Source organism: Micropterus salmoides, unplaced genomic scaffold (genome assembly GCF_014851395.1).
Source record: "Micropterus salmoides isolate LMB-PRFRI ecotype aquatic unplaced genomic scaffold, ASM1485139v1 Ms_hic_scaffold_15, whole genome shotgun sequence".
Classification (NCBI taxonomy): Eukaryota; Metazoa; Chordata; class Actinopteri; order Centrarchiformes; family Centrarchidae; genus Micropterus; species Micropterus salmoides.
The window spans coordinates 8246676-8271578 of record NW_024040596.1 but is presented as its reverse complement, the minus strand read 5'-3'; the positions used below and the strand labels follow the sequence as shown (position 1 = coordinate 8271578).

The 24903-nt window shown below is 39.2% G+C and overlaps 1 protein-coding gene across 2 annotated transcripts; it reads left to right on the top strand.

Annotated features, from left to right (window-relative positions):
- Positions 1-3718: 3718 nt before the first annotated feature.
- Positions 3719-22942, top strand: spopla (speckle type BTB/POZ protein like a). 2 transcript variants are annotated; one of them, XM_038720203.1, is made up of 12 exons: positions 3719-3890; positions 5097-5179; positions 14468-14585; positions 14835-14956; positions 15349-15500; positions 15597-15724; positions 18070-18247; positions 18847-18902; positions 19132-19254; positions 20622-20764; positions 20866-20919; positions 21418-22942. In XM_038720203.1, the coding sequence occupies exons 3-12, from the start codon at positions 14508-14510 to the stop codon at positions 21560-21562; spliced, it is 1179 nt and encodes a 392-aa protein (XP_038576131.1). In that variant the 5' UTR covers positions 3719-3890; positions 5097-5179; positions 14468-14507; the 3' UTR covers positions 21563-22942. The 2 variants fall into 2 exon arrangements, with proteins under 2 accessions (XP_038576131.1, XP_038576132.1); XM_038720204.1 differs by lacking the exon at positions 3719-3890 and adding an exon at positions 4006-4158.
- The last annotated feature ends 1961 nt before the right edge of the window (positions 22943-24903 follow it).

The following is a 24903-nucleotide window of genomic DNA, read 5'->3' as shown; positions in this document are numbered from 1 at the left end:
GGGTCTACACATATTAGGGAAAAAAAGATTTTCAAAGCTTTTTCAGTGATTACATCTAAGTACAGGAGTCCTGGACCAGTGGTCAAGCTCAACGGGGGTTGCACATTTTCAATGAGGGCACTAAGAGTGGTACTGTGTTGTGGATTTCAGCTTTTCAGTGATCTGAATAAAATTCAAATACAGACCATCAATGACATTGCAACAAGAATTAATTACTTTTGTTTGTGAATATATATATATATATATATATATATATATATATATATATATATATATAAGACCTTCTGTCTGATACTAAAATCCTGTATTTATTTTGAAACTTTTCATGTTATGTCTGAAGGGCGAGATTATTAAATGTAGTCTTCAATGCATAACTATAGTCGACATCCAGCACAGTTGAACACTGATTAAAAGAGCTGTACACATGGTTGATGGGGGGGATTACACTGGATCAAACTCATCATGTATGAAGTTATTCAGAAATATGTCTATGGATTATGAGCACTTCAGCTCTTGACTGGCAGCTCAAGTGTGAAATTGACAGTAGTGTAAGACACGGAAGTGCTGCATGACTTCAACTGTCACTATTGCTGTACTTTGTCGTGCATTAAAAAGATTACCACCGTTTCATGAAGATAATAGTGGAGACTTGCCTCCCCTGAGGCAGTGGGATGTTTGTCTTTTCTTTAACATACACAGGGGCGAAACTGAGTTTTTAGAATGAACAGCAATAACCACCATAGCCGGACAGACAAACACTGATCTGAGTGTTAAGCACTGAAGATGTGGCTAAAACAGGACTCTCAAATTACCATGCTAAACTTTAGAGCAATATATTTCAGTGTCATTAATACAGGCAATAGATGAGAGGTGTGCATATTTAAAAACAAAGTGGGAACTACACACAATTCTGATGTGCACTGAAATGAGGTAAAGGACACGTGGATGTCATAGTGATAAAAGTGATCTTCTCAATGAAAGGAAGGACTCATTTTCCACTTTGCATATTTTTCATGAAATATTCCATACATTCTGTGTCGACCAGTGTGATTAGTTTAGCAAAGGGGTTCAAGGTGATACAGCAGACAATGTTAATGACAGCCTACAGAATTACTGGCATTTCATCTAGTTGGGATTAGATTCATCGTGTTTCAGGGCCATATGTCAATTTAAAAGTCCACTGCTAAAATATGCTGCTAAAAACTGCCACTTGCAGTGTATGCTGTGTTTAAGATCTGATTATACTGTTTGGTGGTGTATTTTGCCTTATCTACGCACATAACACATGTATAGACAATGATAACACTACCACTTGTCTCAAAAATCACATGTGAATGTTACATTTGGGTGTCAGTCCTTCAGATTCAAATATCAAAGGCCTCTTTAAAATCACAATTTCGTGCCCAACTTCACTACAAACCATTCATTGACTGCCTCAGAAGAAAAGATGTATTTATCTTTTTTGGGTGTTTTTTATTGGAAACTTTAGTGCGTAAAGAACTTCCTTCAGGGCTACTGATAATCTGATCAACTACTAGCTATTTCCATATCCATATACTCAACATTTGGGTATTACCATATGTTATATTACTTAGATTTAATCAAATTAGATGAAATTGGAATATTTGGGCCTTTTCTACTGCCTCCTTTGTCCAGTGATATGACTGTATTTCTAATACAAAAAAAATTGTGACTAATGTCAGACTCAATTTTTCTCTCGACATCTGTATGACCATGTTCTGATAAGGTCACTGAGGCTCATCTTGTCACTGCAGCCTTTTTCTTCATGCTCATAAGTCCTGTGTCCGCATCAGTCGTCATCACCGAAGGCACTCAATACTAGTCACGAATAATATCAGCAGCATTTTGAGATCCTCTTAAGTAGAACAATATTGTAGATTGGACGTAGAGGACTGTCACAGCCATTGTTTAAGGGGGATATTCATGCAGAGGGCTATACTTGATGAAGATATCAAATAGAACAAAGACACAAAACAGGTATTTAGTGCTATTCATGTTGAAGCCAAACATGCACCAAGAATATGAATGTGACAATCAAATTGATGTGAAACAAAGAAAGCTTAGTATTAAATGAAAAGTGTAAGGCACCAGGTGCTCATACTGTGCTCTACGCCCACTAATTCAATGTCAGCGCTTCCAAAAGAATAGCAGATAAATACAATTAAATGATTATTCTTGAGGCTTCCTATTCTCGAATTGTTAGACCATGCTGTCTGTGGACACATTCAGCAAAGCCTGTTCCCATGCCCTTAAATTAAACTGATTTGAATTCCTGATAAGCATCCCTGTATCTCTTCAACTGTGATCTTATCATGCATCCCTTCTACTTCAAGATGGGTCAGGGTGTCATCACTATGATATTAAAGACGTTTGATGTGGGCTTCACTATCAAAATGTGACATTTTGCCGCTGTGTTTACAGTATATTTGACCAATCCCAAACTGGCTTACATAGGTGTTTCGGTGTTTGCCGTCACTATACAGTGCAACAATTCATAGGCTGTGCCGTACTATGTCCATGAATGTAGACTGATTGGTGCCGAGGAGCAATTTATCGCTCATTCTGCAGAACAGAGTCCATCCATCTGAAAGGGAATTAGTTATCGCAGGCCTACAGGGAGCCATTATAGAGTATTGTTTCACAGAATGGCTTACCCCAAGCTGCTTTGTGTTTGCTAGATGAGAAACATCAGAAGCAGACAGAAGAGACAGTGTAAAAGACTGGTTGAGAATGAGCTGCAGTTGCAGGTTTCATCTATCGTGTAAGCTACATTACATCAAGACTCATTTCTTTCTTTATTTTTCTGTGTCTCTAGCCTATGACGACAGGTCATTATTGGCATATAATTATTAGATGATGAGCACACATCCTCCCCCAACACACTGTTTGCATTTCTTCCCATACGAGGACCGTCATGTGACATGTGAATGACTACATTCATTCTTACCTAAACCAGCAGTGCTCCATGTGTATATTAACCCTTTCCAAAAACAATAACCTATAATACAAATTCTAATCTTAACCCCAAAAGCAACCCGTATTCCTAAAATCAGCCAGAAAGAAACCGTTTCCCAAAATATCTTAATTTTTGAGAGTCTAACACTAAACTTTTTCGGTAAACTCAACCTCATCATGATCAACATTATTTATTTACAGGGGAGAAGAGTGCACAAAGAGGGACATGAAAGCCCACATACACTAGGCATGACCAAAAAGCTTTCAGTCAATACAAAATATAACAATATTCACAAAAAGTATTGCATTCCATGGTTTAGATGTAGTGTGGATGTAAGCAGTAAACTGTGCTCAAATATCAAAATAAAAGCACTCAATCTGTAGAATTGTCCCTTACAGAGTTTCTGATATGTTACATGGGTATTTTTAAGACAAGGACAAACAACTTCATTTACTTAAATAGCAATGCATGTTTATCTAATTTTATTATGCATCTTGCCTGAATAATCAGCTGTCACATAAATGTTAGATTACATAATGGGAACATTTTCTTTAGTACAATGTTAGGGCTAAAAAATAAAATTAACATAGTATCTTCAGAATGTACATCAGTGGAGCACTTGAATTAACGTACCCCTTTAATTTCATATTATTATTATAATAAATTTTGTTTTAATTATTATAGTAGTTGCTGCTGGAGCAGGATGTTGTCCGCATGCGCAATAGAGATAGTTTCTAGTTTAAGCTACCAGCCAGCTAGACAGATGTAAGCTAGCACAGATATAAATTAGACAAAGAAACCTTGTGAAGAGACTGAGTGAAAACAGAGTTTAAAGTAACGGAGGGTGAAAGGAGCGACTGTGACACAAAGCCATATGCGTTATTCGATATATATGGAAGTATGAAACTGAAAGGTACGCAGTCACCATGTCTTTTTAAACTTTTTGTGAGCAGTCAGTGCAGAGATTAGCTTCGGCTAGCTGCTAGTTAGCCGCCGTTGTTTTCCCACCAGCAGATTGTACCAAAACGTGAAGGTTTACGTTAGCTTGGTTAGTTAGCATCCTGTCCCAGGGATCAGCGAAGGGCCTTTGTTTTACAGGATAATGCAGGGTCTAAACAGCACATTTAGCTTGAGCCATCCTCAGCTAGTTTGTATTGCAACGGAGGAGTAACGTAACTAATGTACGTCAGCCTGGTAATATGTGGACAAATTTATTGTTAACATGTTTTGTGTTAAGCTAGCTAACCAGTGTTAGCTGCATTTGCGGTCTAAGGCTAAATGAAAGTTAACATTAATATTGCTAGTGAGAACATTAATGTTAGCTTGACTTAGCTCAAAACGTATTGCACACATAGCTAACTAACGTTAAATGACGAAATCTAGTCATTCTTTCAAATAAATGTTCTTGGGTAAACTAGCTAAAGTCCGGTGAAGTAAAATCGTGAATTGATATTGATGATGGTTTGGAAATTAGTGTTGACATTTTAGCTGATGTTACGCTAACATTGAGCTGTTGCTTTCTTGTGATTTCGATTGAACGTTATTGTATTAACCATAGTCACACCCGTTTGCACCTCGAATAGCATGTAGGCTAAAGTAAGCTATGGTGCTCATTAAATATTATTCAACTATCAACTTATGCAAACTAGCTAGATGGCTATTCTAATATTATAAAAGCGAGGTAAGTTAGCACGAATCCAGCTAACGTGTTAGCCAAACAAAGTTGCCGGTGAATCTTGAGTAAGCTAATTTAACTGAGCGGTTACAGGCCGAGCAGTCAGTTACAGGCTTGGTTAACTTATACTCTAAATCAAAGATACCGTTAACATATTTAACATAAGGTATTGAAGGCCTCCATTACTAATTTGGGCTACCAATCTGTTACCTTCATGTTAACTAACGTTAACGTAATGCGCTGAGGTTTTTATAACGTGGCGTTCTTGACTGATTTGAAAGCTATAATTTTCTAGTGGTGTCACTTTATTAACACATGGCTTATTTTTATCCATTGGTAGATGTGATTGTTGGTGGCTTGTGGCTAACTTGAATTACTTTTAGACAGGTTGATCAGGTCCCTTTTCCATGCCTAATGTCTGTTTCTCTCTCCCTCCCTCTCTAGAGTGGGACATGAAGATGGGGTCATGAAGGATCCTGTGATAACTTAGACAAACTGCGTCTTTGTACATTTCAACCATTCAAGAGGTGAAGAGACTGTTTTAACTTCCTTGCTGCATGATTCAGATTTAACAGGAAACCAGTTGTAGTTGAAAATGGTTTACTGTACAGAGGAGTTAAACTTGTCAGGGCAAGCACAGGCTGTATAGTAAACTTGAGGTCTGTTTGTTCAATTATCATTTGTTCCATCAATAATACTGAAGAGTGGGGTAAGCGATTCTAATCCCATACACGTCTTTTTGTGAAATTGATTGAATATCTCTGCATGGTCCGCTAGCTGTCCCTATGCGCTGAAAAATCTGGTGTTTGTACACAGCCCTGGTTCTATAAATGGGAAACAAAGTGGCCCGCACCCCACCACACAACACTATTCCAGCTGTTCCAGCCATGGTTTGAGTGTCAGGGATCTTGCCCACGGACATTAAGCTTACTTTCTAGTTTTCCAAGATGTGGCTGTTGTTGTGATGTTAGCTATAGTAGCAGGAGAGTTGGGAGTATAGCTGTTTTGGCGCTGATGTGTTGGCTCTGGGATCGTCTCATCCTCTCTGCATGTTAGCTTTGCAGCAGCAACTGTAGTAACTGTTTGCTAACCCGCAGTTTAGCCTGCCATGTCATTGTTTGCTTATCATGGTATTTGTCATGGAAGTGGATTTCTCCAGATTCGCTTTTAATGGGATTTCTAACACAAAATGTAATTTTATAGTCCCTGCTTGTCATAAATATTTGATTTAAAAATCTTGGAAATTAAAAGAGGAATGAAATACTTTCAGTGTAAGCAAAAGAGAACACTGGAAACAAGTGGCTCACTGAATACACACTATCAAACAGTCACATCTGGTTTTCAGCTTGATCGGCAATGTCTGGTGACTGGGGCTGATCATCCTCACATATCTGATCCTGTTTCGGTCGAATTTACACATGCTGCGCCGCACAATGGTTCACTTCACAAAGTGTTTCTCAGAGGATTGTAAGAGACTATGGTGGGTGGGCCTCGGACCCTCTTGCACATTTTAAAGTTAAATGCATAAATGTGGTGCAAAATTAAGAGGCTATCGATGAAAAACTTCTCACTCTTGTGAACAATGTTGTGCTACAGTAAACTATTTGATCATAAACCCATTGTATAGCTATAAATGGTGATGAAACAGCAACAAAAGTCAACAAATTTGTTAAATGTTTTTCCAGCAACCATAAATCAAAGAAATTAGAATAAGTAATTTCCCTAACATTTCATTGTTTTTTTTTACTTTTAATGGACACGTAATATTTTTTATACTTTGAGTGAATATAATCCAATTAATGGATAAGATGCCTGCCTTTGGTGTGAGAGACCTGGGTTCAATCCCCCGCTGTGACCCATGTCCCTGAGCAAGACACTTGTTGCTCCAGAGGCGTGCAACCTCTGACATGTATAGCTATTTTAAGTCGCTTTGGATAAAAGTTGTAAGTTGTCACATGTGTATCCTCGCGCTAAATTCATGAAGTCTGACCTAATTTGATAAAAATTGTTGTATGTTGTTCTCGTATGGTGTAACATGAAGACTTCATAGCCTCTCTTCAGGTCACTAATAGGCCACATTCCGATTTATTGAGGCTTACTACCTCGTGACGGAGCGTTTCTATTTTAACCCGTGCAGCTTTTCTAGCATTTACTGTACTGGTTTAGCGGACCAGGAAACTCACAGACCAATCATTGTACCCATCTGCTCCAATTGTCTCATATGACTCTGCTCAGCCAATCAAATCTGTGCATTCCGACGCTTGCGAGTCGAGTCCGCGAGATTCACCAGAGAGGTTTTGAAACACACACGAATTGAGGAGACGAAAGGGAAAAGCAATTTCACAAGGCTTTTAATCAAGACTGTACAGATTCTTACATGTACATTCCTCCCACGGGAAGTTCAAAACCAGAATATCTCATAGATCTCCGATGCTAGCTGGCAGGACAAACTAGAGCTCACGTTTTTCACTGAACAAGAGAAAGTAGAAGTGGTAGCTCTGTAAGAGGGAATGAAAGAGAAGAGGAGGCATTACAGCTGTTCATTTATGTGTTGAGTGTTTATTATAAAATTGGTTAAGACTACACTTCATTACTGAAAGCTACACTTTTTTATTTTATTTCACTTTATTTTAGTTTACTTAAATCTAGAATTTATTATTGGAGTAGTTATTTATTATCCCTCCAGTTTGATGTGAAAACTGACATATTGAAATATGAAACTTACCTGAAATATTATTTGATTTGACAGTCCGTTGTTGACTAAAAACATATGTTGATACAACTATACGTTATGGTACTGAATGATAACACAAGTTAGTCATTTTGATGTTCCGGACCTTTGCTTCGGGAAATTTTCTCTAACTGGACCTCTTTGAATTCTAATTGAATACCCCTGCTCTACTGCAACACTTTATTTTGTAAAGAGAAAATGACAGGATTAAGTTGCTAACCTGCTCACAGTGGATTTACCATAAAGGCTTTAATACGTGTGCACTCCAATTGTAGGTGTGGCTATCTTAAAAATAAATCGCCTTCTCACAAATTAATTACCGAAGCAGACCGTTAACGTTACTGTAGCTAACTCAAAAGAAAGTTGGTTTTCTCGAGTCGAATGCCAAAGTGTGTGAGCGTGCGCTTACAGCAGCGCGACGCAGTGCCCACAGAACACAACATTAGAGGTCTGTAATGTTATTATGAGATGTGTAAAAATATTCATTTTGAAACTATGGCGAAGCAAATTAGACACTGGCGGGCCGCCATGGTCTCGTTAATTGATGGGGAACAGTGGAACAGACAGCAACCGACTGTTGTCACAGTCAGACTAATTCATGTCATCAGCATGGAGTGGAGAATACACAAAAGCTTGGAATTTATAATAATACATTTTATTTCTAAACCAGTAGTTATGTACATTTAAAAAAATAGATAAAATACATAAATAGAAAAATATATTTAACGATAAGTAAAACATGTAACACAAAATGCATAAGAGCATGGGGCGACCATATAAATAACAAACAGCAGCGGGTGCAATGTAACATTATTTGAGGTTAAAAGCTAGTTTAAAAAGGTGGGTTTTGATAAGTGATTTGAAAGAGTCCATGTCGCTACGTTCTCGGATGTGTGTGGGTAAAGAGATCCAGAGGGAGGGGGCTGCGATGGTGAAAGCGCTGTCACCCCATGTACAGTGCTTGGTCCTGGTTGGTGGGGAAAATAGGTTTGTGTCGCAGGAGCGGAGGTTACGGGAGGGATTGTGACGGTGGAGCAGGTCTGTGAGGTAGGAAGGGGCCTTGTTATGGAGGGCTTTGTGTGTGAGCAGGATGACTTTGTACTGAATGAGTTAGCGATCTCTTTATTAGCTGTCGCTAGGAAGTGAAGTGTGTGGATACTTTACAGGCAGGGGCTCCAAACTGGAGTTCACTGTGCCGGTATGGCTTTGACACGGGTGTCATAGAAAACCGGCTATGAAACTTCCCCCCACGGGTCCAACAAGTGGACCCGCTACAGAGATGTGGCATAGACGGCTCTTGACAATGATCCGGGCGTCCGATTTTTAAAATAAGTGGACCAGATTAAAAGTGTGCTTTAAAACAAACCAATAATAAAAATTGTGTCCTAAAACAATGGTGTAAGCTAAGTTTAAGACACTTTGGGAAAGGAGTTTTCAGCGCACAAACAAAACGCTGTGCTAATACCTGTAAGGCCAAAGTAATTTAGCATTTTGCAGAGTTTGTTGTTATACATTCATGCCAATAAAGCTAATTTGAATTGAAAGAGACATTGTCTGGTATTACGTTAGACGCAGACACGGTAGACCAGATAAAGCAGCAGTGAACACACCTGTTGGTGCAGATGTCATTCGCTACCACGTTGGTCTTGATTGTTTCTATAGGCTACGTCATTAACAACAACAACAAGCCTCCTCCAAACACGGGTCACCTGCTGCTGTGAAAACAGAATCACGGGTGGATGATATCCAAAACGTGAGTTGTGTGTTCGGGCAACTTTATAAACAATATCGCTAACTAAAGTCTACAGAGCAGAAACGGAGAGGGGAAACGGAAAGAGACGTGTGTGTGTGTCTGTGTGTGTGTGTGTGTGTGTGTGTGTGTGTCTGAAGGGAAAAGCAAGGTAAGCAGATTAAAGTTGTTTGTGAGTAAACACTAAAATAAGGTGGAGAATTAAGTATTAAAATGGTGAGATAAGAAATAACCTACTATAAATAGGGTAATGTATTCTTTCAAATATTTTTTTTAAATAAAATAAAAAAACAGTTACACTGTCATTCTGTGGGAAACACTGAGTTGTGTTATACTGCAACTCATTTTCAGTTTCTCTGCCCAATAGCCTAACCTGGAGCACTTTTAATTTGAGATTAGCTTGAGCTGAAACCTGATTCGGTATTAGAGAAAATGTAAAAGTTATTTAAAGCAGCAGTTGGTAACGGTGCAAAACCTTCCTCGTCTCTCTCTGCTGCTCGTATCACTTCCCGCCCACCAAACCCACAAGCAGGAGCCAGTTGCCCTGTGAAACCTCAGCCCGCGTATGGCTCACTGTCTACGGCGAGAGCCTCATCGAGACCCCGGTCCCTCTCGCCGCGACTTGTCTTCTTCAAGACACCCCCTGCCCAAAAGTTATTACCCACTGTTTGCCACTTGTTGATACAAGCACCATGGCATCGAACATAATGAGCCTGAAGCTCCATGTGGAGCCGGGACATGGTCACACACGTGTTTTGTATTAGACACATGTTGTTGGCAAAGGAGGAACGGGCAGTTATTTTATGGTTGTTTCTCAGACATTGTGTTTGTAAAACTTCTGAAGCAACATGTTGAAGATGGTGAGCTGTGCAGGGGGGGCTGCGCAGCATGTGCTAGAGCAGTGATTGACACTATATTAGAAACTGCTTCAGCCTCTGATTGGTGGTTTTAACTTATAGCTATCAGGATATAGTAAAAGTTTCAGCAAATATGCCAAAAAGTTATTTTCCTAAAAGTAAATGATGGACCGCTAGTGCTTATGTTGGTGCTAATGTGCATCCTAATAAAGAAGAAATTAAATTAAAGAAAAGTTACAAAAATGTTTGTATGCTGTTAATTACAGTTCATACAGCAAAGGAAATCAGAATCAGTCAGACTTCTTAAAAAAAAAAAAAAAAAAAAGTTGGAATTGTCATCTGTAGTCCTTTTAGCATCCAGTTTTACTCAGAGAAGCAGGGACTCTGTGATGCATATTGTACATCACATGATGGGTCTCTGGCACAAAAAGACAGTGAACTCTGTGGGTAAGAGACAATGGGACAACAGTAGTCCAACATTATAACATTATAAACTCTTCTATGCCTTCATGCCTTCTTACCTTGGAGACACTGTTTTTTGTGATTCTTCCATCAAGCCCATGATCAAGCCATGTGTTTGCATACAATATGTTAAATATCTCTGTATAGCATAGAGTACGTTTCAGAAGTAAAGATACAAATGCGTAAAGTTATAGGTTTTTGCCTCTATCCTCGTTTGTCATTTGTCAAAACTCTCTAGGTTTATACTGTTTAAGAATAACTGGAAATGCCTTACTCTGAGATGGCTTGATCAGAGGGGGGACAGGAGTTTAGAGGCTTTGATATGAACTTCACTTTGTGAGAAGGAAAGACGAAATGACGTGCTGACACTCCGAAAGGGAATGTGTCTCCTTAGTGTCAGGTGAGGAGCGGAAAACACTTGCAAATGCGATTTTGTTATGGCAAACGTGCCTGTGTGTGAACGTGATTGTTTTTGTGTTGGCTTTGGTATACTGCTATCTGAACAACTGCTTCTGAAGTGAAAAGAAATTGGCATGTTTACATTTGGTTTAGTCACCATTATCTACACATGCTTGCTGGCCATAGCCTAGCCTGTAACAGACTGCTCGGTCAGTACAGGGGCTACCAGATTTACCTCACCAGTTAAGTCAAAAGTGTGACACGTTTGCAGTTAAACTTTCAAAGTCAGTTGGTTAGAAACTGTACTCGTTCTGCACATGATCGCGCAAGTAAAGACAAAGCGTAACAGAATGTGTCATAGATAACTTGTGATTATCAGATTGCCCCATCTGACATAATGCATCAACAAAGAAAACCGAGCCCACTAACACTGGGACCTGAGGATGGTTGGTTTGTCTGTCCATTCTTTTAACTAGCTCCACCTCCAGGGTGTCTACAGTCCTGGTTCTTGAGTCAGCAGTGTTTACCCTATATGCATTCATTTGTTTTACAAATGTTTTCACTAGCACACTGTGCAAGCACGGCAGCACTCAATGCTCTGTTCGCTTCCTCTCCTTGTTCTATGCAGAACATACGTGACAGATGCTGTTATAAGAGCAGCGTAACTCTGAATCAGGAGGTGCGTAGCGAGTATTTGATTGTTCGAGCGGCAGAAAGTGACGGTGAATGCGAGCGGAGGAAAATATTCTGGCAGTAAATGTACGGTGTCTGTTACTCTGTGTTAGCTTCTCAAGACCAAGAAAAGTCTGTTGTTTCCCACCTGCTGGAAAAGTGAAGCGGGTTAGTGCTAAGTTAGCTAACATCTCCCTTCCCCTTCAGACTGCGCAGCTGAGCAGGAAAGCTTCTACCGCAGCTATATGGCTGCTATGTAACTTAACATTTGCTCAATTTACAGAAAGTAACTGGAAGCTGTTTTTTATTTTTTTTATTACTGCCTACTTGTCCAATGTTGAGAACATCAGGTGCAAACTTAGACTAAAGTGATGTAGCCTGCAGCCCTGTACAGACTGATTAAATTATTTTTCAGTCTGAAAAAGTGGTTTTGAAAAAGAAAAGATGGTGGCGACTGGAGAAGCTGAGGTTAATAAAGCTAATTAGTGAAGCAAACTAGTCCTTTTAAGCTAATGAAAAGACGTTTCTTTTTGGATTTTAATGTGCAAATAAAATGCACCTCAGAAGGGAGGAGGTTTCTCATGTTGCCCATATTTTATATTAATGTCTACAGATAAATGTCAGAAGCTGTAAAATGAAGACACAAAAGGCAAACATGAACAGTTGTATCTATAATGATTCTGAGGTCATATTAACAGGGTTTTCCTGCCGTTAAGGCTTAGGATGATGCCCAAAACATGCTGTGACATCGCTGTAAAATCAATGTGGAGCAACAGAACCAACCAAATTACTTTCTCCAGATCTAAAGGTTGTAGTTCCTCCAGTAGACTGATCTCTGGGTGTTGTTTTATTTATTATCTGCTTGTTTTATTTATTATCTGCTCTTTCCAACTATTTGTTCAGAGATATAGTGAAAATAATGGCCCAATATGATGTGAAATTACATATTTTTCATTGGAAAAGGATTTTGTTTTGAGGATGCTGTTTGTCCTGCCCCCGCTGCTGAAAAACATCCTAGAGGAAACACTGGTCAGTATCAGGCTGATAGCAGAATTGATCTATCTGTGCATCTTTAATTTATTCCAGAGTTTATCTGAAGCCAGTATGAGGTTTCAACAGTCTGAGATAGACAAATCAAGTGTGTATCTATCTTCCAAAGTTTAGTAGTCTAGTAGTACAAAATTCCCTGTTTTTGTTACTGTCCTTCCATGGCAGAGTGAGGGAATTTCAAACTAAAAAGCCTGAAAGTATGAAAGATACCCACTTGGTTTGATAAATTCAGACTGTTAAAGCGTAACAAGAACTGAGGATTTTGTTACCTGTAACTTCTTTTATTTATTTAAATAGGAATGGATCATAATGGCCAGTATGAACAGGAGGAATAATTATGGCAAGCAAACAATATTATATGACCACCTGACTTTTGTTTTAAGACAGAATTGATCAATTGACCCTTCGCTAAGCCAGGCCCCAAATACACAGCTGGCCAATCACAGCGCAGTATAGGACTCGCTCTGAGGTCCGACACTTTCATGGCTGCGTTCCATTGACTGTAATGCAAAAAGTTGTTTTGTAGCTTTTTTTTTTTGGTTGTATTTTTCTAAAATCTGGTCAAACGCTGTTCCTGGGGCACATTTAATAATTACAGTCGTTACCCAGAGAGGTTGAAAGGAGAAGTACGATTTATTCTCTTTCCAAAACCTAAAATAAATCCAGAAAAATGTCGGCTGTGGATCGTTCCTAATGTAATGTTGGTTAGCTAACGCTAGCTAACTTCCTACTGAATGTAACGTAATAAAGCCTTTTAACAATTGTAATGATGAATAGCGGCCTACCCAGCTTTACAGGAACCGTGTTGATCGTTCATATCGTTGGTTCACTTGTACTGTGTGATCGGTAGGCTTTAGCTTCTAGCTTTCATTTTTTTCACGTCTCTATTGAGTCACTTTGACAGCCTGAATACAACCTTCAAATGTATAATGCAACTGCAAAACTGTCTGCTCCTTTCTGAGATCGCTTTTTTTCAACAAATTTGACAGTATTTCTCCGGGGAGTGCAGTAATAAACAGTGGTGGCGCCGATAGTTTGTCGGACTTAGCAACAGTAAATACGGGGGGCGGGGCTTAACGAAGGGTCAATTGTGACCCCATTCTTTATTGCACATCTTTTCACATTTGATGAAATGAGTTGGCTGCAGCTATCAGTTGTTGGGTTTTTTCGACCACCCAAACACCCTTGTGTGTGCAACATGTCAACACTGTCATTTGATTGGTTATTACGCTAACAATTTGCAATTACTAAAACCTGTATTATAAAGAAGTTACCTTGTTTCCTAATTTCCCAAAGATAAACTAATTTTCAAAATTTGGTGTCATTGAATTACAAGACCTCAGGATAGAGTGCAGACTGTCTTTGTTGGATCACACTTGGTAGCAATTTAAAATTTTTATCATCTTTATTTTATTGGTGAGGCTTATTCTAACCTGGTAGTTTAAACGACCAGTGTGTAAGATTTAGTAGGATGTACTTGCAGAATATGGCAGAAACAGTATGTTTTCATTAGTTTATAATCACCTAAAAATAAGAAAAGTTGTTTTGGTTACCTTTTTAGAATGAGACCTTTTATATCTACAGAGGAGGCGGGTCCTCTTCAAAGGAGTCTGCCATGTATCTACAGTAGCCCAGAACAGACGAACCAAACACTGGCTCTAGATCAGGTCTCTTGCGAGTTTGGCTAGAGGCCCTACAGGTTTTCCTACACACTTGGAAGAGGAGGGTGAGGCAAGGGGTATTTAGTTGGTTGCACTGTGCAGCCTCACACTCAATGCCACTAAATCCTACACAGTGGTCCTTTTTTAAATGGTTAATAGGAATATATTTTATTTGTGTATTTTATGCTGTCGATTTGTGCAAAATAATGTTATTGTTTTCTTCGAACGATTAGTGCTTTAAGGACGAGAGTGAGTGGTACCCCGAAGCCAGTGATGTCACGGGTTCCCACCCCTCCTCCTCCTGGGGAGATGTCAAGTGGACCTGTGGCAGAGAGCTGGTGTTACACACAGGTATGGTTAAAACTAAACTCAGTGAGTCATGTTCTGTATATGGAGGTTAGTCATGTTTTAGATGAATCAAATTCAGCCTTCATTCATTTTGTTATTAATACCTGTGTTTTTCTACATGTCTTCTGTCAAAGTGTTATACTGTGTCAGTATAGTCGAAATTATAAATTACTGTAATTTTGTCTTACTGCATATCAAAGACACAAAGAGCTTTGGTCTGATGTTTTGCATGCTTCTACTTCTGTTTCCAAGGTCAAAGTTGTGAAGTTTTCATACATGTGGACCATAAACAACTTTAGTTTTTGCAGAGAAGAAATGGGTGAGGTGTTGAAGAGTTCAACCTTCTCCTCTGGCCCTAATGACAAGATGAAATGGTAAGTACTCATGCTAAACCCATCACTACAAATCAGATATTTGCAGGTTTCTGTAGCATTTGAAAATCCTTGATAGTTTAGATAGTTGTAGGCCTCCTAATTCATAACCACCAATATGCATTCGCTAGTGGGATTTTTCTGTCATTCCTCTTTTATTGCTTCGTGTTTCATGTCTGTGAATTTCCCTAAACACAGACATGAATGTCATTGAAAAGTATGTATGTTTTATTTTAGTATGGGAAATCTGCACATGACTGATAATTACACACAGTTTCTGAAAGCAAGAGAGAATCACCCCTGAAGGCTCGCCTAATTCTTGCATTTTGACAAAAGATTTGATAAAAGCAGTTCGTAACTTTACTGATGTGCAATGTTATATGTTTACTTGCCAGGTGTCTGCGAGTCAATCCAAAGGGACTTGATGACGAAAGCAAAGATTATCTGTCATTGTATTTACTTCTTGTTAGTTGTCCAAAAAGTGAAGTCAGAGCAAAGTTCAAGTTTTCTTTGTTGAATGCTAAAAGAGAGGAGACAAAAGCAATGGGTGAGTATGAGCAATCAGAATGTCATCACATCCAGTTAAACTGTTTATTTGCTTTTGACAATGTCAAGACTTTGCGTTATTTCCTTTTTATTACAGAAAGCCAAAGAGCATATAGATTTGTCCAAGGCAAAGACTGGGGCTTCAAAAAATTTATAAGGAGAGATTTCCTCCTTGATGAAGCCAATGGACTCCTACCAGATGACAAGCTTACCCTGTTCTGTGAGGTAATGGCTATACTGTTGCTTTTCTTTTATTCTTCAAATTAATACTTGTTGCCGTCTTTTTAAGTACGGATGCAGTAATTCTACTAAAATTACAAAGGATAACACACAGCCATGCTTTCCACACTTACACTCGCAATGATGTAGGATGGCGTATGCAACTGGCTGTGGCTCAGTACATGGAGCGGGTTGCCCATTTATTGGAAGGTCGGCGGTTCAATCCTCGGCTCCGGTTGATGTGTCCTTGGGCAAGATACTGGACCCCAAATTGCCCCTGGTGGCTGTTCCACCAGTGTGTGAATGTTAGTTTCTGTTTGAGCACTTGGGCTCAGTGTGTGAATGTGTGCATGGTGAATTTGATGTAGTGTAAAAGCGAATTGAGTGGTCGAAAAGACTAGAAAGGCGCAATATAAAGACTGAGCATTTACATTTGCAGCTATATACCCAGTAAAGCCTGTAACCTTTTATTAGGTGAATGCAAGAAGATATTTTTTACTCTCAATTTTGTGGTTTTAGCAAACCAAACCACGCTGTATGTTAGGGATGCACCGAATGTTCAAAACCGAATTAATCGGCCGAAATTATCAAAAAAAGCAAGAGAAAAAAAAAACTTTGGTGTTCGGCCTAATATGTCAAAAGACCGAATAAATTTTACCAAACAATTACGTTGACATGTCGGCAGTGTGGAAGCATTTTAAAGTGTCCGAGAAAGACGCAAAAATCGGCATTTGCAGAAACTGTTCTTTGTCTCCGTCTGTGGCTGACTTCTTAGAAAAGGCAACAAATGGTCTGACTCGCTTTGAGTGTTTCTGTCACTCGTTTATGAGAAGGCAATTAATCTACCCACACCTAAATTTGGAGTGCACACGTATTCAAGCCTTTATGATAAATCCACTGAAACGGATTAGTGCGATCTGTCCAGAGCTGACATGCAGGTTAGCGACTTTATCCTGTCATTTTCTCTCTTTACAAAGACAAGTGTTGCAGTATCAGAATGCACCTGAAGAGAGGCTATGAAGTCTAAGACCCAGTTTATCAAATTGGGTCAGACTTGTTGAATTTAACGCGAGGATACACATGTTACAACGTCCAGTTTTCAAAATAAGGTGTCTATACAGGATAAAAATAAGATTAATTGGATTATATTCAAAGAAAGTATAAAACACACATTTACTTTAGCGGACCCTCTCGGGCCTCGGCCCACCCACCATAGTCTCTACAAATCCTGTGGGAAAAAGAATAAAAAGCACATTTTGACTATTTAATTTATGCAATGATAAAAAAAGGCAAAATAAATGGAAAAAAATGTGAATGTACTTGTTCGATATTCAGTATTCTGCCAATTTTTTCATTATATTCGGCTTCGGCCAAGATTTGTCATTTCTGTGCATCCCTACTGTATGTAATGCTTGTTCGATGTTATATGGCCTATAAATTATTTTGAATTTAAAGGCAAATAATTAGAGTCATAATGATATATGTTTAATTATGTATAAGTTGTTGGGGAGGGTATATCATTTACATAGGCATAACGGGCCATATTGTCTGACACGATTTGCAAAAATGAGCTGAATAGACTTGGAATGCTGATGTGTTTCTGTTTAGCTTTTGCCGTCCTCATTTTCCATGGTTGCATACCAGCACCATGTTACTGAGCTGTTATCTTGAATGTGGCATACAAATTATTTTATTATTGCTCTGAATGCATTGGATTGAAGCATTTATACCGCTGATGTAACTTTGTGAATCACGCCTAGAGTCTCAGCTGTCATGACCAGTTTACACCCGAGTATAAGCTATAGTGCCATTTAACATACTGTTGGTATTTCAAATGCCATTAAACTCTTAAAAATTGAAATGATTCCTCCATCGTAAATCATCAGTCAGTGATGCTTGTTTTCGAAATAATTGAATTCAGTGTGTCAAGAAGAATAAATGTCTCCTAAAATGTTCTTTCTAGGGACAATTTAAATGAAGTGTCAGAGAATTTTGATGTAAATGCAATTGGCCAAATACTGCCAGGGCCAGTGTGCCAGACAGCAATTCCAGAAAGATTCAGCTATTTCAGGGAAATTGCCACTTTGATAAACAAATTACATTCAAATTAAAGACAAAATGACTTATTTTGTCAATCAGGTGTTTCAGCAAAGTTTATTAATTTTGGTTTCAAGTGGTTGTGACTTTGCACGCAGGAGTCCCTCCCACCGCAGGTTCCTTAGACTTGAAAATATGCTTTCAAAGGAACAAATTAGACTCTAATGCACTAAGACGTCTTTGCTGCTGGGTTTGTGAAGATGTTTAGCCTTGATGAGACTGCTTCAGTGTGTTGTGATGTTTCTCACGTACAGGTAAGCGTTGTCCAAGACTCCGTTAACATTTCGGGCCAGTCCAACATGAACATGCTGAAGGTACCAGAATGTCAGCTGTCTGATGACCTGGGGAACCTGTGGGAGTGTTCACGCTTCACAGACTGCAGCCTCTATGTGGGAGGGCAGGAGTTCAAAGCCCACAAATCCATCCTTGCAGGTAAGACCGTCCCTGGCCCCCAGCACTTCAGCAAGCTGCAGCCAAGAGAAAAGCCCCCGAAATGGCCCTAGTAAGACTCTTCTTAATGGCCTCTCGCAGAGAGCCATAAGCACCTCAAAAGGCTACGGAGGGTTTGTATTCCTGGCTTGATTTGTAGCGGCCTAGTTCTGCAGTGGGCTCTAATCCACCACGCTACCACTGCTTGGCCCTGCTTGACCCAGATGACTGTAGGATCCAGGAGATTGAGAGGCTGGCTTTCCCCTCCAGCTTTCCTCCATTAGACATGGTGGCAGCTGCAGTGGTCAGGGGGAAATGCTGACAACGTAGCAGCTATATAGCTTGTCATATATGTGTGTGTGTGTGTGTGTGTGTGTTAAGCACAAAACATCAGTATTGAACTATGACGCTCTTTAAATATATACACGCATACATACCCCATGTGCCCCATGCTGTTTTATCAAAGCTCCGTTATTTGTTAAATGATGCAATATTGGTATGTCTTGATACATACTGACTATTGATTTGATGTGCCAGTATGCTTAATATGATGTTGATTGGTCATTATATTTATATAAGTGTTCAATTTATGTCTTTGACAGCGAGGTCACCAGTCTTTAATGCTATGTTTGAACATGAAATGGAGGAGAGTAAAAAGGTAAGAGTAACTGGTCACTGCTGCTTTATGTTACTCTTTCCTAAGTAGTTAATTTCTGGTTAATTTCACACTTCCTACATGTACAGTAATAATTGGTCACAATGCTTTAGTCATGTTTAAAGTGAACACTCATGCTAAGTCAGTGGTAATGACAATCCTCTTTCATGGAAATTTTTCAGCTGACAAGTTGAAATGAGTCTTACAGAAACCTCTTGTCGTCCCCTCGCAGAACCGTGTTGACATCAGTGACGTAGACCCAGATGTCTTTAAGGAAATGATGGGCTTCATCTATACAGGAAAGGCCCCCAACCTGGAGAAGATGGCAGACAATTTGCTCGCAGCTGCAGATAAAGTAATTGTCCATGTAGCTGGAACTTTTGCTAATATCTTCGCAGACATCTGCCTTCCACTTCTTTTTGATAAAACGTTTCCTCTATTTCTGATACAACTCTCATTTTCACAAACAAAGAGTGAGCTCTTTTTAACCACTATGTTTAACACTTGGACCTATAAACCCAAAATAACTGAGAATTTGAGTATTGGCAGTTTCAGACTTGAGGATCACAAAGAGGTATTATGTCAAGTTATTAATAACATCAGATCACTTAAACACTCAAACGGTAATCACTGCCTCCCCAGTTGTATGCATGGACTTGTGTTTGGAGCCTCGAATGAGTAGAGAGACCAGCACTGTGTGCAAGTCAACAAAGCTAAAAGGCTAATGTAGTCTGTAATTGCACAGCTGTTAGTCTGCATTTTATGTGACATAATGTCAGGATATATAAACTATAAAAGATCTAAAGTCTATTTTGCCCCACATGCTTGTACAGGATGTGAAAAACATAATTTTATTACAGCACAGTCACTCTTCATAAGATACTGCTGTGTGTTTGTGAAGATTATAATGTTCAACTTCTGTCGGATAACTGCTGATTCAAGTTAACAGAAATTGTTGAGGATATAAATGTGGTTTCTACTCGATGTAGACGGGTGTCAATAATGAGAATCTCTGTTGTCCATTATCTTGGTATACAAACTATTCCTTACTGAAATAGGATTCGATTCTTACTTAAATCTTTATGACAGATATAAGACATAACAGTTCAACAACACACATGGGCAAAGTGAATTCCAAGAGGACGAGGATAAAATATTAGAGACTCGATTTGGTGTTCATTTCCTAGTTTGGATTTTTATCTGGATTTTACGGATGTGTTATGTTGCCAGTGGATGTATGCATTTAAATGCCCCGTCTTGGGCTCATGTTAGGTTGCATTTATAATCAGCACAGCTTTATATGTGTAAAGCAGTATTTCTTGGGGGGCCTGTGATATGAAGCCTCCTATAATCTCCCAAATCCTTTTCCACCATTCTATCACCAGTTCAGATGAGTTCCCCTCTCTTGGTGTAAACAAACTGTATTATGGAGACCGTACGGATCTTGAATTTGATGGATGAGTTTTTACTGAATGTTAAGCAACAAAATCATCCCAATTATTGCTAAAGGGATGTATCACGTACGTCATGTGGCGACACTGTAATTCCTGTTTTTTAACCTCCCCAATTCCTAGTAGAGTTGTAATCACAAAAAAATGTTTATATCCGATTTGGCTTTTATGTGTATTCAAAATAGTTGAGACAAAACCTTAAACCATGGGGATCCTCTTTGCATCCGGGGTGTAACTGCGGTGTTTTGTGTCCCCCACCCCCCCACCCCAGTATGCTCTGGAGCGTTTAAAGGTCATGTGTGAAGAGGCCTTGTGCAACAGCCTATCGGTGGAGAATGTGGCCGACACCCTCATCCTAGCAGACTTGCACAGTGCCGAGCAGCTCAAAGCACAAGCCATAGATTTTATCAACAGGCAAGTATCGCAAAAAAAAAAAAAAACCTCCAGTGATAAATTCCTGCTGCCATTTCTGTTTACCAGCCCTGAATGCTTACCTTTTTATCTCCTTGCCATAGGTGCAGTGTCCTGAGACAGCTGGGCTGTAAAGATGGAAAGAACTGGAATAGCAAGTATGTAATTAGCTGATATATGTGACACAAGATTAATAACACACCCTTATCTCTTCCCCCAACCAGATGCATTAGAATTCATTGTTTTAGCCCGGGCAGACGGAGTGCTATTTGCCTTTTCAGTTTGAAGCTCCATATCTTTGTATCCAAGTTATTAATAGACTCATACCTGGATAAACCCTGGAAATGGAATATTTGTAGAATTTTAAAGAGAGGTGGGGGTGGTCGCTACAGGAAGTTTTTCTTTCAGATGATGTAGTGCATTGTTGTAGGGAACCTTGAAGGTCTGTCTCATTCAACATGTGAAGACGTTCTGATCCTACATTAATTTCAACCTATGCGTGGAAAGCGCTAATGGCCCTTTTCAAGTTTACCGAGCAACTCGCAAATCAAGTCCCCGTTATTTGCTTTGTCATTACGACCTCATTTATGTTTATTGATTTTTAATGTGCACATTCTCATGTCTGAGTGTTAACTTCATTCTGCCTCTGCTTACAGTCATGCTACAGATATAATGGAGACTGCAGGCTGGAAGTCAATGATCCAATCCCATCCTCACTTGGTAGCCGAGGCCTTTCGTGCCCTGGCTTCAGCACAGTGCCCACCCTTTGGTATTCCCAGGAAGCGCCTAAAACAGTCCTGACTGCCTGACTGTGCCCCAGGACTTTACTGGAGGTGTGAAGCATGGGTTTACAAAGAAAGGACTAGTGAGGGTACCGCTCTTATTTCCACCAAAACTGAAGACACTTGAATAAAGAAGAGTGGAGCTTTCTGGCCAGGGACGTGGGGAGGCTGGCACGCGGACGACTGACATCAGTGGATTGGGGGGAAAAAATTGGTAAAATTGGTGTTGCTTGCTTGCTTTGCTGCCCCAGCTGAATTCTGTTCAGCCCGGGTAGCAAGTCAAGCTGTCTGCTACTGTTTTTTTTTCCTGTAATTTTGAAAATGGCCTTAATATATCTGCCATTGCTCTGGAGCTGCTCTAGAGTACTTTGTCTATTTTACTCTGTGCCTGCCTTGTCACAAAGACCAGGCCCTCCTCCAGGTTGCACTAGTTCCCGTGAATAGTCATTTTGATATGGAGTTCTATAGGAACGTAACAAAGGTTTAACTAAATGGGAAATATTATATATTTGTAATGTTTAGCCCGTTTTGTGACTAGACATTAAAAAGCATGAACACTTTCAGAGCAAGGTCAGTTCTTTACACTTTTTAAAAGATGTGTATGCCCCATATTGATGGCACCATTTCTATGTAAATGACAGTTGAACCATCTTCAGAAGACCCGTGTACAAGAAAGTCTGTTCTATTGCATATTTGTGGGGAAAAATTGTAATCTGCCATTATGAAGACCCAGTGTCTATCCTTATAATACATGTAAGACGGAAAAGTGTCTATACTTTGGCCCTAGTATGTTAAAACATTGGAAGTATATGGAAGTAGTTACTCAGTCTCCCATTTGAAAGACATATTCCAGATCATACGTCTGTGAACTGTTATAGATTCAATTTTGAGAATTTCTGTCCTTAGTATTGCCAACATGCAAATATTATATATTCTCAATATATTGTGGTTAACTAAAAGTGGAAAGACTAATGCATGGTCATGTTATTGTCAAAAGAAAGTGTCCAAGTACCAATTTTGTTTTTAACAATTTATTTTTCTGCAATTATCTGACATACTTGTGCAGAATTAAAATGAATTGAGATTGTGCAAAAATTTCCTCTAACATGCTTGGGTATTTGTAGGATGCTGAGCATCACTTCTACTGGCAATGTTATTCTGTGTTTGAATGGAGGGGGTGGGGGGGTTATCATGTTTATTCAGTCCGTCTCGTATGTAGTGTGGTGTGACCAACACTTCAGAGGATTTTGTAAATTAAAAGAGTAGCATCGTTTTTACATGATATTACTCATCATTCAGCGTCATGTTGAGATGTTGAAACCTCTTTTGTTTGGAAGCAAAAAAGATGTCTGCAAGAATGCCTGCATTAACCCATTAAACCATTTTCCAGCAGTCTGAAGTAGCCTAAGGTTTATTTTATTTATTTCTTTTCACTGGGGATTGTTTAAATGAATGTGACAAGAGGTTTCAGTTTTAGGAAGGGTGATTATTATCCACACCATTTATTTTTAATGGTCAAGTTAATAGATGTGGATCTCAGGCTGAGGTTGATTTTTATCTTTTTTTATTTTATTATTTATTCTTTAATATTTTAAGATTAGAAAACGCCACCACTGTGATAATCAAAAGAAAATGTGCTTAAACCGCATTAGCATAGTATCGTGTTTAATGGTGACCCTTTTACAGCACATGAAAGACATGTTTCCTCTTGTTTTATGTGAATGCTCTGCAAAAGCTCTAATTAATGTGAACGCGAGGCCGCTCTTTCCTGCTGGAACAGAGACGTCTTCATCAGCAGCTTGCTGATCCTCGTCCGCCCCTCTCAGCACAGATCCTAGGAAAAGAACTGATACCATCTATGCTTTAGGACGCCTCTCCAACCTTTTATCTCCCTCTTTCGCTTTCCTCTACTAACTGTAATGCTTGAAAGAGAAGATCCCTGCAGTGGCGTCGTCACAATCGGAAATTTGTTCTGCCATTATGATTGTAGGAAATGAGATTGTTAAAGTAGGAGTGGACAGGTACAGTGACATTGGGCCAGAACCTTAAATGCCTGAATATAAATTGGTATTTTTATGTGAAAATCTTTGTCTTATGAGTCCAAATAACAAAGTATGACTGCAGTAGAGTGCCCTGACACCACCATTTTCACTATAAAGAAGTGACAGATTGAGACAAAAGAAACACTAATTAATCTATGGCGCTCAATGCATCCCAGGAGGTTTTTAGTGATGAAACAACCTCTTTCTTTTTTAACTGCTGTGCTCTCCTCAGACTCATCCCCTTAAGGACATAGTTTCCTTTTGTTTCACTGAATGCATTTTAACGAATGCATTTTAACAAACCCATTTAAGGGTCAGGAACTTGTCAAATCCAACTGTGGAGTAAACATGATGTGTAGCAAGAGAAAGCATCCATGGACTGAGAGAGCTGATAAACACATTCAAATGCAACATGTCACTTTGCTGTGAAGCAAAAAGGGGAGCATTTTTGACTTTCCTGTTAATTTCCACTTTGTGGCTGTTGTCAATTCTGAGAGTTTCAGAAAAGCAACTAAATCTGATATTTGCCACTGATGACAAAGTAAATTGTAGCCCTGCTCCACTGAAGCAAATGTCACTTGACATGGTGGTATTATACAAATATTTTATAAAAATGAACACATTTGTAAATTATTGGTATAAATTGTCAGATCAGTGTGTAACATGGGCAGTAGGCTGACAATTATTAAGTAATTTATTATTTTGAGTGTAATATCACTATTGAAAATCATGGAAAGTCAAATGTATGTTAACATTCCTCTTAGTTTTTCAAGGATTTGGATGTGTACAGCAGGAAAGCCTGGTGTGACTTGATGGCTAAGGAGTGGGTGCCTCATCCTGATCAGATAAGAGTAATGGAAGCGAATGAAAAGACCCCTGTCCCTGATGGCCACAGCAAAATGGATGTGCTCCCTGAGGTGTGCCTCTGGTATCATCCACGCCTGTGGACACAGATTTATTGCCCATTAAAAAGCTACTCTGAAATGTACCTCTTAAAATGGTGTGTTTATCCTGTTGAGAAGTCCTTGTAGGAATGAAACGAGACAACTGTGAGCACCGACAGACTGGGGCTGACTCAGTGTGGCAATATGCTGTGAGCCAAGTTCAAATAAGGTTTAATGCCATAAAAACCTAAATTGAGCTTTACAATTTCATTTTAACAAAATGAACCCCAGTTGAAATTGAATATTCCAAAATGAACATTTTTACTTACACTATACACACAGCAGTGCTCTTATTTCCTATTTTACAGGGAAAACTGTTTAAACAAGATTAAGCAAGCAGGAAATCAAAATACATACAATCTGCAAGGATCACA

Bases quoted from the DNA above. Each gene is read 5' to 3' on its own strand.
- spopla (XM_038720203.1), top strand. From the start codon at position 14,508: ATGTCACGGGTTCCCACCCCTCCTCCTCCTGGGGAGATGTCAAGTGGA. The intron at 14,957-15,348 runs GTAAGTACTCAT...TTTACTTGCCAG, and splicing joins CCTAATGACAAGATGAAATG to GTGTCTGCGAGTCAATCCAA. The intron at 18,903-19,131 runs GTAAGAGTAACT...GTCCCCTCGCAG, and splicing joins AAATGGAGGAGAGTAAAAAG to AACCGTGTTGACATCAGTGA.